We start from the raw sequence: 14,767 nt of genomic DNA on the forward strand, positions 1-14,767 counted from the left end.
ACACTTTGTGTAATTATCTCTACATGATGATATATCTAGAGAGATCTGTGGATGTGTATCTAACTCTGTCACACTTTGTGTAATTATCTCTACATGATGATATATCTAGAGAGATCTGTGGATGTGTATCTAACTCTGTCACACTTTGTGTAATTATCTCTACATGATGATATATCTAGAGAGATCTGTGGATGTGTATCTAACTCTGTCACACTTTGTGTAATTATCTCTACATGATGATATATCTAGAGAGATCTGTGGATGTGTATCTAACTCTGTCACACTTTGTGTAATTATCTCTACAGTATGAGATGTCTGTGGACGTGTTTGTAACTCTGTCACACTTTGTGTAAATATCTGTACATGCTGAGATATCTAGAGAGATCTGTGTACGTATTTGTATCTCTGTCACACTTTGTGTAATCATCTCTACAGGACGAGTTATCTAGAGAGATCTGTAGACGTGTATCTAACTCTGTCACACTTTGTGTAATTATCTCTACATGATGAGATATCTAGAGAGATCTGTGGACGTGTATCTAACTCTGTCACACTTTGTGTAATTATCTCTACATGATGATATATTTAGAGAGATCTGTGGATGTGTATCTAACTCTATCACACTTTGTGTAATTATCTCTACAGTATGAGATGTCTGTGGACGTGTTTGTAACTCTGTCACACTTTGTGTAATCATCTCTACAGGACGAGTTATCTAGAGAGATCTGTAGACGTGTATCTAACTCTGTCACACTTTGTGTAATTATCTCTACATGATGAGATATCTAGAGAGATCTGTGGACGTGTATCTAACTCTGTCACACTTTGTGTAATTATCTCTACATGATGATATATTTAGAGAGATCTGTGGATGTGTATCTAACTCTATCACACTTTGTGTAATTATCTCTACAGTATGAGATGTCTGTGGACGTGTTTGTAACTCTGTCACACTTTGTGTAATCATCTCTACAGGACGAGTTATCTAGAGAGATCTGTAGACGTGTATCTAACTCTGTCACACTTTGTGTGATTAGCTCTACATGATGATATATCTAGTGAGATCTGTGGACGGGTTTGTCTATGAGTTATCTAGAGAGATCTGTGGACGTGTTTCTAACTCTGTCACACTTTGTGTAATTATCTCTACATGATGATATAACTAGAGAGATTTGTGGACATGTTTGTAACTCTGTCACACTTTGTGTAATTATCTCTACATGCTGAGATATCTAGAGAGATCTGTGGACGTGTTTGTAACTCTGTCACACTTTGTGTAATTATCTCTACATGATGAGATATAACTCTGTCACACTTTGTGTAATTATCTCTACATGCTGAGATATCTAGAGAGATCTATAGACGTGTTTGTAACTCTGTCACACTTTGTGTAATTATCTCTACATGCTGAGATATCTAGAGAGATCTGTGGACATGTATCTAACTCTGTCACACTTTGTGTAATTATCTCTACATGCTGAGATATCTAGAGAGATCTGTGGACGTGTATCTAACTCTGTCACACTTTGTGTAATTATCTCTACATGCTGTGATATCTAGAGAGATCTGTGGACGTGTTTGTAACTCTGTCACACTTTGTGGATTTGTTGATAATATGAACTCATAGATAGTACACTGAAAATCAGTGAAAATAAATCTCCCAGAAATGATAATGATATTACAGTAATTAAGGCTTCTTGATTCATAACCTCTGTTTTGTTAACTGTAAAACGATATACTTTCTATTTTGGAGGGGGATTTATTTTAGGTTTTTGTACTTTTATTGATCATTTTTTCTTTAAACACATCATTTGGTGGATGAATATACCTCAATCAGTGTACTTAAACTAATTTTTAGAGTTCATTGACATGTGGTTTGTGAAGAGTACAGTTGAAATCAACAAAAATGAATCTACGAGGAAAATGAATGGTTTGACAATAAGGTATTTTTTGTCAGGGTTTCTTGCCTGGAGTTTTTGGAATATCACAGTATGCTGTGCAATTTATGGCTTACGAGGAAATGAAATCCCGCTACAATATCTACCAAGGTTGTAATGCTGATTACCGTTTGGTAAGTAGAACAGTTTTAATTGTTTGTAGAAATATAATGATGATGATGATACATAAGATATATCTGACGTACCTAGATATTGTGTAAATGGCAAGATTTATCTGTATTCAGCCTGATGTCATACATGTCTCACAAATTACTGGACAGATCTATGTCATATTTTCTCATTTTCAGTTTTCCTATTGTGAATTTTCCATTTCTGGATAACAATATCCCTACATCTCCAACCTATGGTATTTACTTGTCAAAGCTGATTCAATATTCAAGGGCCTGAACCCATTATCATGGTTTTCACGGAAGAAACTGTCACCTGACTGACAAACTTGGAACACAGGGGTTCAAAAGATGCAGGTTGATGAAAAAAATGGGGGAGTTTTATGGTTGCCATAGTGATCTCATTGAGAAATATTTTACTTCTTTGTGTGACATGAAGCTGGATATATTTGGTACTTGTTAGTTTGCTTGTTGGTTCTGTTTCACAAATTTTGTAAACAGATTTGCCTGAAACTTTCAATAAGACAAAGTTCCATGACAGATACCAAAATCTCTCAAGTAAAGTGAGGATTTATCATTGTTGAAAATGGGTGTGCTCACCTGACCTGAGATTAAGACCTTAGAAGCTTAATACTCCCTACTGATGACAGTTTATAAGGAAACAGATCAGTCTTAGCTGACATGCTTATGTTCTTAGATAAGACAATGTACCCTTAGTGCTCTGGATTGCATGTATTGGGCCTCTGGTATGTTGTTCAATGAGGTAACCTACAACAACTACAAGGAGACCTTGCCCTAAATGACTGTTCATGGAGAAATATACCCAGCAAATCTCATTGGCAGTGTGGTAGTTTGAGATGTAGGATCTTACAGTTAACTTAGTATAGAATTTATTAAACAAGCTTAAACAAGCATTTAGGCATGTGACTAGTAGAGTTTTTGAAAGTTTCATCAGTTCCAAATTACACTGGCACCAGTATAAAATTCTATTTATCATATTACTCAGATTTCTGAAATATAAACTTTTAAACCAATTTTCTTATAAGACATCATGACTCAGACTTTATGATTTCACTGCGGAGACGATCATATCATCAAGACGTGGCTTATTGATAATGTCAAAATGATGTCATGACACGTGACTGACATGGTCGTATGACATGACACAACTGCCTGACATGGTCGTATGACATGATACATGTGCCTGACATTGTCGTATGACATGATACAACTGCCTGACATGGTCGTATGACATGACACAACTGCCTGACATGGTCGTATGACATGACACAACTGCCTGACATGATCGTATGACATGACACAACTGCCTGACAGGGTCGAATGACATGACACAACAGAACAGTTATGCGGTGAAATGATATATCATTGTTACATTATCTTTTGTAGAAATCACTGGAATATATCGTGTTTGCGGCGTTATCAAAAATTATAGCTGCCAGTACAACATATCCTTACCAAGTGATACGATCAAGACTGCAAGACCAGCATAGAGATTACGGTGGAATCCTTGATATCATCAGTCAGATCTTTCGGTAAGTGTATCACAGTCTGATTAGCACTATTTTAGGAATAGATATATTTTGAATTAAGGACATCGGGACAAATTTTCATATGGTATTCTCACCCAAAAATTATCATTACAGAAAGAGATATATTATGGATTAAGGACGTTGGGACAAATTTTGTAATGTGGACACGGAAAATTTTCCATCAGGTACTCTGGCTTAAAACATTACAGGAATAGAAATATTGGGCTTTGTGGTATATAAACACCACTGCCAACAATATGATGTTTTTCCCTGTGGGACATTGTCGGGTTATTTTATAAGGATTGCTTTAACTGCATGCCGTGTTTTCCTACATACACATGTACTCATCATCTGAATCCAGCCAATAGGAAAATGTTTGGAGTTTTTCATATACCTCTACATTTATATTGTCTTTTGCCAAATTGTTATTTTTCTCAGCGTCTCCAAGTTTTCACCAGTTTAAGCCTTAAGCATAACTGACAAGTTCTAGAGGGAAGTACAATGTAATAGCTGTATGATGCAGATGGATTCATTATTTGGCCCAACTATATCTAATTCTTAATTTGTAGTAAAAGGTACTAATCACTTGTGTGTCTTTTGTACAATCTTTGACCCTACTGTATCTAATTCTTAATTTGTATTAAAAGGTACTATTCACCAGTGTGTTTACATGTACCAGTGTAAACTGTGTGCATGTTGAAACTATGACAAGGTGGAAATTTGCTAAGAACAGATCCAACTAGAGATGTCGGAAATTAAGAATTTTAGAACTGTTTCCTCGGTAACATTGATGCTTTAATTGTTACCTTATTGATGTTAGAGATACATACAGTGCATAATTAATTACTCAGAAAATCTTTTTACAGTGAATCGAAATGCAGGATATGTGTAGCATGCCTTTATACATAGATACTGTTTGGTGGACAATGTGCCAATGCCTTTCACCTAAGTGGGTTTTCATTCCTAGATCGCACATGAAAATGTATGGGGTCACCTGCTCAACCATATAGGTTTCCCTGGGTACTCTTTCTACATTTACAACATTTCCGAGCTTCAGTCCAAGTCAGCAAGAGTAGTATAAGCTAATAGCAGGTTTTCTACTACTTTAACCTGTCATTTTCCTTTTTACACGCCACCGGAGGCCGTCGTATATTGGCGTCATCTTCTTCGTCTGCCCGTCCGTAAGTCTGTCCGTACATCTGTCTGTACGTCCATTTCCTGTGAACGCAACTCCTCCTAAAACAATCATCAGATTTTCACGAAACTTGCTCAATGTCACTACTACAATGGGTAGATGTGCATGAAGGGGCAATTTTTTGGTTCTTTGATTTTTGTAAGATTTATGCCATTTTATCCTGATCTTTATATTTTGTGGCGGCGTATATTGATTATGTAGCCACCAGACTTTCACAATTATGTAGCCTCCAAAATTTCATGATTATGTAGCCACCAAACTTTCACGATTATGAAGCCACCAAAATTTCATGATTATGTAGCCACCAAACTTTTACGATTATGTAGCTACCAAACTTTCATGATTATGTAGCCACCAAACTTTCATGATATTGTAGCCACCAAACTTTCATGATTATGTAGCCACCAAACTTTCATGATATTGTAGCCACCAAACTTTCATGATTATGTAGCCACCAAAATTTCACGATTATGTAGCCACCAAACTTTCATGATTATGAAGCCAGCAAGCTTTCACGATTATGAAGCCACCTAAAATTCACGATTATGTAGCCACCAAAATTTCACGATTATGTAGCCACCAAACTTTCATGAATATGTAGCCACCAAACTTTCATGATTATGTAGCCACCAAAATTTCACGATTATGTAGCCACCAAACTTTCACGATTATGTAAAATTTACAATCTGTTTTCTGATTAATATTTGTTCCTGGTGAATTACCAGAGGCTTGGACATTACATATTGTAAACAGTTTTGATGGTAGTTCCTTCTGTCAGTCTGTGTTGTAAGTAGTCATAAATTTAGAAAAGTAACAAATTAAACATTTGTAAACATCTAAAACTTCAGAGTCTTGTACATATGTATATCAGTACACTACAGGACAGTTCGTGATAAAAACTATTGAGAAAAAAGTTGAATTACAGTCAAACTTCAATGTTTGCAGTTCAATGGACTACCAAAAAAACTTTGATATATCTAGACTTTGAAACATTTGTTTTGGGTTATGTTGACGTTTTCATGTTCATTGCTATACATGGTTGAAGACATGATATTTCTACCTGAACGAATACAACAAATATGAAAAAATACAAGATTAAATCAAAAGATTGTTTTTATCTTACAAGAAAAATGTCATTCATGAAAAAAAGCATAACTTTAAACAAAAATTAACGAGAAATTGATAATTCATGCTTACGTTTCCATTTGTCCCTTCATGTTTCACAGTGTATGTATTTTACAGATCAATTTTAAATGAAACAACACACAGAATTTAAGTGGTCTTTATTTGTTATAATTCCAACACTGATACATAAACATTCTAAGCAGAATTTAAAAGAAAATATCATAATGTATTCTATCCAGAAACAACAGCATCAACATCGCACATCTTCCGTCATAGAAATTATTTAAAAATTATAAAATTGTTTGCTGATGTTCTGACTATGGCTAGTATCCATTAATTGGACAATGTTGACAGATAAATCACCATCTTTCTCATGCTTGTATACTTTAAACTGGAATGTGATGCTTTGGGAATGAGTGAAATCATTATACAAGTGATAGGATTTCCTCTGATTGTTTACAAAATTCTGTAAGTTAGACCTAAGTAAATGTCATTACCACAATGGTGTCAGTGGACATCAGACTACAGCCATTATCTTTGATTAAAGATCATGGCTTGTAAGTAAGCATATAATCTTAAATCTGTGTCCAGTCATTAATTTACCCTGTAACACAGAGCTAGTGATAGCAGACTATCGTGTAGAATGTCATGTAGCACTCTCCGTGATCCCGTTGTCAGGTAGCACTCTCCGTGATCCCGTTGTCAGGTAGCACTCTCCGTGATCCCGTTGTCAGGTAGCACTCTCCGTGATCCCGTTGTCAGGTAGCACTCTCAGTGATCCCGTTGTCAGGTAGCACTCTCGTTAATCCCGTTGTCAGGTAGCACTCTCCGCTAACATATGTGAGATGTTGCAGTGGGGCGAAAGTATCTGTACAATACAGGAAAATAATTGTTGTCATATATCTTCCATCTACCATTACAATATACCATCTACCAGTACTGTTACCATCTACCAGTACAATATACTATCTACCAATACAATATACCATCTACCAGTACTGTTACCATCTACCAGTACTGTTACCATCTACCAGTACAATATACCATCTACCAGTACAATATACCATCTACCAGTACTGTTACCATCTACCAGGACTGTTACCATCTACCATTACAATATACCATCTACCAGGACTGTTACCATCTACCATTACAATATACCATCTACCAGTACTGTTACCATCTACCAGTACAATATACCATCTACCAGTACTGTTACCATCTACCAGTACTGTTATCATCTACCATGACTGTTACCATCTACCAGTACAATATACCATCTACCAGTACTGTTACCATCTACCAGTACAATATACTATCTACCAATACAATATACCATCTACCAGTACTGTTACCATCTACCAGTACTGTTACCATCTACCAGTACTGTTACCATCTACCAGTACAATATACCATCTACCAGTACAATATACCATCTACCAGTACTGTTACCATCTACCAGGACTGTTACCATCTACCATTACAATATACCATCTACCAGGACTGTTACCATCTACCATTACAATATACCATCTACCAGTACTGTTACCATCTACCAGTACAATATACCATCTACCAGTACAATATACCATCTACCAGTACTGTTACCATCTACCAGTACAATGTACCATCTACCAGTACTGTTACCATCTACCAGTACAATGTACCATCTACCAGGACTGTTACCATCTACCAGGACTGTTACCATCTACCAGTACAATATACCATCTACCAATACTGTTACCATCTACCAGTACAATATACCATCTCTACCATTACAATACCATACCATACTACCATCTACAATACAATATACCATCTAACAGTACTGTTACCATCTACCATTACAATATACCATCTACCAATACAATATACCATCTACCAGTACAATATACCATCTACCAGGACTGTTACCATCTACCAGTACAATATACCATCTACCATTACAATATATCTACCATACAATATACCATCTACAGTACTGTTACCATCTACCAATACAATATACCATCTACCAATACTGTTACCATCTACCATTACAATATACCATCTACCAATACAATATACCATCTAACAGTACTGTTACCATCTACCATTACAATATACCATCTACCAATACAATATACCATCTACCAGTACAATATACCATCTACCAGGACTGTTACCATCTACCAGTACAATATACCATCTACCATTACAATATACCATCTACCAGTACAATATACCATCTACCAGTACTGTTACCATCTACCAATACAATATACCATCTACCAGTACTGTTACCATCTACCAGGACTGTTACCATCTACCAGTACAATATACCATCTACCAGTACTGTTACCATCTACCAGTACAATGTACCATCTACCAGTACAATATACCATCTACCAGTACTGTTACCATCTACCAGTACTGTTACCATCTACCAATACTGTTACCATCTACCAGTACAATATACCATCTACCAGTACAATATACCATCTACCAGTACTGTTACCATCTACCAGGACTGTTACCATCTACCATTACAATATACCATCTACCAGGACTGTTACCATCTACCATTACAATATACCATCTACCAGTACTGTTACCATCTACCAGTACAATATACCATCTACCAGTACTGTTACCATTTACCAGTACTGTTACCATCTACCAGTACTGTTACCATCTACCAGGACTGTTACCATCTACCAATACAATATACCATCTACCAATACTGTTACCATCTACCAGTGGCCATCTTGGATTTTAACAGTTTTAGTTCATTGCAAATTTTTGAAAATCTGGAATGGACTTGACTACCGATGTAACTTTGTGTTTATTCTGTGTTGCATGATTTGGTTACGCCTCAGTGACTCTTGCTTTCTATCCAGGGACCTCTGGTAACCTCTACAGGACAGGTGTACACTGATCACTGTATAGGACACTGAGCCCCACCACTCTATGGTACTGGATAGCTAACAAAGACCGAGTACAGAATACTTTTTGACACTTATCACATGTGTTCTGTGTAGCATTGTCCACCGTTCGTAAACTTTCATTCAAATGAATTCTTCTCAAAAACCAAAAGTCCCAGGGTTCTGATATTTGTCCTGTAGCATGATTGATATAGGGCTACAAAAGTTTTTAGGCTCACAGGTATCAAATATGATCAAAGTTAGTAAGAAATATCAAAATACTACACATGTCCATACATGGTAGTTTAATTGCATGCTTATTTTATCTGACTCTAGGGACACAAGGGTTGGGGCTAGAAGATACCATGCTTATTATATCTGACTGACTCTAGGAACACAAGGGTTAGGGCTAGAAGATACCATGCTTATTATATCTGACTGACTCTAGGAACACAAGGGTTGGGGCTAGAAGATACCATGCTTATCATATCTGACTGACTCTAGGAACACAAGGATTGGGGCTAGAAGATACCATCCTTATTTTATCTGACTGACTCTAGGAACACAAGGGTTGGGGCTAGAAGATACCATCCTTATTTTATCTGACTGATGCTTTGGAAATAAAGGATGGGGTTAAAAGGTGTCAAATGAATTCCAATTATCAAATTTATCAGTAATTTGCTTCAGTTCCATGCATATGGATCCTTGGGCAGAGAGGTGAGGTGAAGTAAAAACAAACCTTTGTATTTCTTCTTCGTTTGTATAAACAAATAAACAAATTTTAAACAGATTTAGTTTAGAGTAGATGAAGGGAATTTCATCTTGCCCCAATACCAGAAGTAGATCATGGATGGGGTCGAATAGGGGAAAAGGGACAAGGTCAATGGAAGGATTAGGGGTTAACCTTTGATATCCTTTTCCTTTAATACAGATGAAATAATTGTAACCAAACCAAATGAGTAAGAAGAAGAGGCCGTAGTATAAAGCCTCTAATTTCTGGTGGTTTGATGTATTCTTAAACAGGTTTTCTGCACTGTTGTGTTTTTATCGTAAATGTGAATATATTTTAGTGATACATATGTATAGTTTAAAAATTTATTTTTGATAGTATGAGATAAGATAAGACTTCTTACATGGAACACATTTCACACTTGTTAAACTGTCATTGAAATAAAGGTTTCTTATGTTGACATTAGTTGTTTTTGTATGTCTGATGATTAGGAGATATCAACATGCTTTATCTATTCTTGGTTGAACAATACCCTTTCACACTTTTTAACTTATCTTATTTATCCATTTTTGGTCTGTCCAGCTTCAATTTTTTCCTTTAAATGACTTTTCAAGCAAGATGAATGTGGCTGGCATGTTTCTGGGATAAAGTCTGACAAAGGTAGCAGAAAGAAATGATCCATATTGAAGGTCACAGGATTCAAATTTAAAAAACCTCTAAATGTGATACATGGCTGGTATTTTCATGGGATGATGTCTTACAAATTAGGTACCAAAAGAAATGACCTTGACACTTTTTCAAGGTCACACAAGTTAAGTTTGTAAATTCTTTCCAACAGCTTCTTCTAATTAACCAAATGCCTAGAATCATGATAGTTGGCTGATAGGTTCTCTGGACCAAGTTCATAAGAATTTCTAAAAGAAATTTCCTAAAACTGTATTCAAGGTCACAGAGGTCAATTTTGTTTAAAACAGTCAGATATGTAATGATTAACCTAAAAGGCCTAGAGTCATGTCACATATATGTGGTTAGTAAGCTCCTGGGAGAAAGCTTAACAAATTTTGTGAAATAAAATTACTTTGCCTATATTAAAGGTCAAATTTGTTAAAAGATAACTTCTCATAAACTTTGTGAATTTGCAAATAAAAAAATGTATCTGGAATTTAAGGTTTTGTAGGGCATAAAAGTAATGTGGTGAAATTGTCTTACTTTTCCACAAGTTACATGTTCTTTGTTGTGGACTTTTTTGGGGGTTTTTTTGGGTTTTTTTTGGGGTTTTTTTTTCAGCATTGAAATCTCGTCTGAATATTTGCAGTGTCAGTTTTCAACACATCATCATCAGACTGTTCAAATCTCCCTTATCCATCCAACTGTCCATTGCTTGTCGGTCTTTAACTAAGTACAGGAAGCCTGAGAGGTTGCTATCATGGATTTTGATGATGGAAAATTGTTATTACTAGTGCTTGAGAAGTGCTGGATGGGCAGTCCTCAAATTTCTTATACAATGTATAGGTTTCCTTTGGGCCTGTTATTGGTGTTGATTCAATTTTGGGAGTTATCACAAAAATCAAAATGACCGACTGGTACTGTCTTGGTTTTTTAAGTTAAAGACTGTTACTTCAATTTTAGTGTTCACTTAGTATTCTCACATATGTTGATTCCACCCTGTTCCTTGTTTAGAATGCTCAGTTTTGGAGCCAGCCAGAAAAGAAAAAGTTTAGCACGATTGTCCAACATCTTTTCCGTTTATATAATTTACAGGTACGAGGGATGGCGAGGTTTCTACAAGGGTCTGTTGCCAAGCTTGCTGAGAGTGACGCCTGCATGCTGTATCACATTTGTTGTGTATGAGAACATCATCTCCTATTACACAACAAAGACCAGCTGATGAAATCTGTTACTTACGAAGTTGTATACCTTGGCATCATAAGGACTTTATTCAGACATCTTGTAGTTTAATCAGTATTTGTTTAAATATCCCAGGGTATTATTTTATAAAACATGAACCAAAGGTTTTTCATTCAAAGATCAATCATATCACATTCAACAGAGTAACATATAAGGGGCAGAGCAAGCTCCCACGATCATCTGTAGAGTAAGGTATAGGGGGCAGAGCAAGCTCCCGCAATCATCTCTAGAATAATATATAGAGGGCAGAGCAAGCTCCAGCAATCACCTGTAGAGTAAGGTATAGGGGGCAGAGCAAGCTCCCGCAATCATCTCTAGAATAATATATAGGGGGCAGAGCAAGCTCCCGCGATCATCTGTAGTGTAAGGTATAGGGGCAGAGCAAGCTCCCGCGATCATCTGTAGAGTAAGGTATAGGGGGCAGAGCAAGCTCCCGCGATCATCTGTAGAGTAAGGTATAGGGGGCAGAGCAAGCTCCCGCGATCATCTGTAGAGTAAGGTATAGGGGGCAGAGCAAGCTCCAGCAATCATCTGTAGAGTAAGGTATAGGGGGCAGAGCAAGCTCCCGCAATCATCTCTAGAATAATATATAGAGGGCAGAGCAAGCTCCCGCGATCATCTGTAGAGTAAGGTATAGGGGGCAGAGCAAGCTCCCGCGATCATCTGTAGAGTAAGGTATAGGGGACAGAGCAAGCTCCCCCGATCATCTGTAGAGTAAGGTATAGGGAGGGAAGTAAGCTGCAGCAGTTGTCTGTTGAGTAAAGCATTTAGAAGAAAATGTCTTTCATTCTGAATTTTACTGATTTTTTCAGTATTTTTTAAGGATTTTTTTTTTGCTTCCTTAATTATTGTTCAGTTTGACAAGAAATAGAACCAACTTAAGCCTGTTGATTTTTTTTATTATTTGGAGGGTTTGTATGACCTTGTATGTAACTCAGATAAACATTCTGTTTTATTTTCTAACTATTAAGTCTTTATAATTCTGGATGCTTTGAATTGGAGTTTTTATGTTTTGGCTTTTTATTTTATTGTTTTGATGACAGATGGTTTTTATGATCCATGTCAAAGTTTGATATTTTTTATTAATTTTCATGTATCAATTTAATATACATAATACTCTTTGTGTTATTATACCTTTATATGAAAACAAAATGTTTTAAATGTAATTCAGAATATTTTATTTCATTAGGTCATCAGAACCCAATGTTCGTCGTATGTTGTGCATAAACTTTTTCTTTAAAATCCTAATCCTCTTTCATATCTTGGTAGATTCCAACAAATCTTGGTCTGATGTATCAGTGGGTGAGGTTTACCATCTACTAAACACAGAATTTTGATTAGACCTGTAGGGGTCGAGGGACAGGGCCCCAAAGTAAAGGTGCTGAAAGTAGCTTTGAAACCCAACTCTTCCTTTCTGCCTTGGTAAATTTCAACACACTTTGGCTTGATTCATCAATTTGAGTAGGCAATTATTTCTTGAACTCAAAAAGTTGATTTGATCCCAAGAAACTGAGGGGCAACAAATGGGGAAGTTAGTCAACATTTTGCTTCAAAAAGCTACTCTTCCTTAATGCTTAGATAAATGGCTTAATTCAAATTTTATCTGAAACATCAGTAGAGTTGGGCAAATAATTATTAATTCAGAAAGTTAATTTGGCCCTTAGGGACTTAAGGGTGGGGCCCCCAATGGGGAAGTTAGTCAATATTTTGCTTCAAAATGCTACTCTTCATTAATGCTTGAACAAATTTTCACCAAATGTGGTATGAAATATCATTGTGGGTATGTCATCATTTCTTAACTTAAGAAAATTGATTTGAACCCTAGGGAACTGGGGGGAGGCCCAAATGGGGAAGTTAGACAATCTTATGCTCCAAAATGCTACTCCTTCTGAATGCCTGGGTAGATTTCAACCAATTTGTCCTGAAGCGTTATTAGGGAGTGGCAATAATATTGAAATTTCTTGTGACAAAATTTAACACCTCTGTGTTACTGTGAATGCTTGGTGTTAGGGTATCAATGATGGATTACAAAAGCTACAGGCTATATGGGTACTCTCAGCACATTTAGAACTTCTAATTTACCTTTAAAAATTGTTACAGAACATTTCGATTACTTTATAAACAGCATCGCTGTACCATTTTTGTATTTTATATAATCTATAGCTACCATTGTTCCTTTACATTGTATAGTGTAACAAACTGTATTGTTATCATCACGTGATCAAGATAATGCGTTATTACGTCATGGCTGAACGGTAATTTTAAGCTTAGCTATGCCAATACTTGTACCGTTGTTCTGGTGACAGCCAATCTAGCCAGCCGAAACATGTCAACCTAATAAAACTACCGATCACGGAATCCTTGGTGTTGATGCTCCATCCTTTATTTAGTGGTTAGTACCTATCGTCTATGGAGCTCTGCTAGAATCCTTCAGATCCACCTAGGATTGTGTGTGTCAGAATAAATCTTCAGGTGTCTTGTCTGTAAAACAATCTGATCAGTGTGTGTCAGAATAAATCATCAGGTGTCTTGTCTGTCACACAATCTGACCAGTGTGTGTCAGAATAAATCATCAGGTGTCTTGTCTGTCACACAATCTGACCAGTGTGTGTCAGAATAAATCTTCAGGTGTCTTGTCTGTCAAGCAATCTGACCATTACATGTCAGAAAGATTGAATTAACACACACAAAAAACAAAAAAGGAGAGAAAAACATCCCAGACAAATTAAAATGCTTATTTATTAGAATTTCTGATTAATTAAACAGACTAGGATCAGCTCCATGATAAAAATACTGAAGGACATAATACTGTATATCAATTTTGTGTGATGTGCAATTGAACTACCTCACGAAAATTATTACCCCCCCCCCCCCCTGCCCCCATCCCCAAACCCCATCCACCCCCGCCAACCTCAAGTATGACAAAATAAATACATAGTATATCATTTTGTCATATCATATAAAACTAGGTATACATTTTTTTAGTTGAATTCTTTTTTTCATTCAAATTAATGTTTGTATGTTTGTAATTGAAATAATCTTTTTTAAATAACAGTGTCAATTGGTTTTTGCGTGCCTTTTATTTTTCATGAATAAAATATGATTTAAAGTAATTTATTGTTCAGTTATTTGAAAACTATATTTTCTTGTTTAAGTTATATGTTTGAATCACCACAGAACAGATTTATGGTGTTGTGAATTCAACATGATGTGATTTTGTTGAAGTCTTCAAGGGTTCAATGTATTCAACAATGCATTTCAGTAAAATCTTCAATAATTCTGAAAGTTCTG

The 14,767-nt window shown here is 36.1% G+C and overlaps 1 protein-coding gene across 1 annotated transcript in view; it reads left to right on the top strand.

The window, feature by feature from the left end:
- LOC132564007 (mitochondrial folate transporter/carrier-like) overlaps positions 1 to 11,828 on the top strand; it is a 32,262-nt gene extending 20,434 nt beyond the window's left edge. The window contains exons 5-7 of the mRNA XM_060228760.1: positions 1,958 to 2,071; positions 3,473 to 3,618; positions 11,330 to 11,828. Coding sequence (XP_060084743.1) covers positions 1,958 to 2,071; positions 3,473 to 3,618; positions 11,330 to 11,456 — 387 coding nt within the window. The 3' untranslated portion in view covers positions 11,457 to 11,828. The remainder of the gene's footprint in view (positions 1 to 1,957; positions 2,072 to 3,472; positions 3,619 to 11,329) is intronic.
- The last annotated feature ends 2,939 nt before the right edge of the window (positions 11,829 to 14,767 follow it).

The sequence above is a fragment of the Ylistrum balloti genome, unplaced genomic scaffold (assembly GCF_031769215.1).
Source record: "Ylistrum balloti isolate Yb309-2 unplaced genomic scaffold, AGI_CSIRO_Ybal_v1 Utg371966, whole genome shotgun sequence".
In the NCBI taxonomy this organism is placed as follows: Eukaryota; Metazoa; Mollusca; class Bivalvia; order Pectinida; family Pectinidae; genus Ylistrum; species Ylistrum balloti.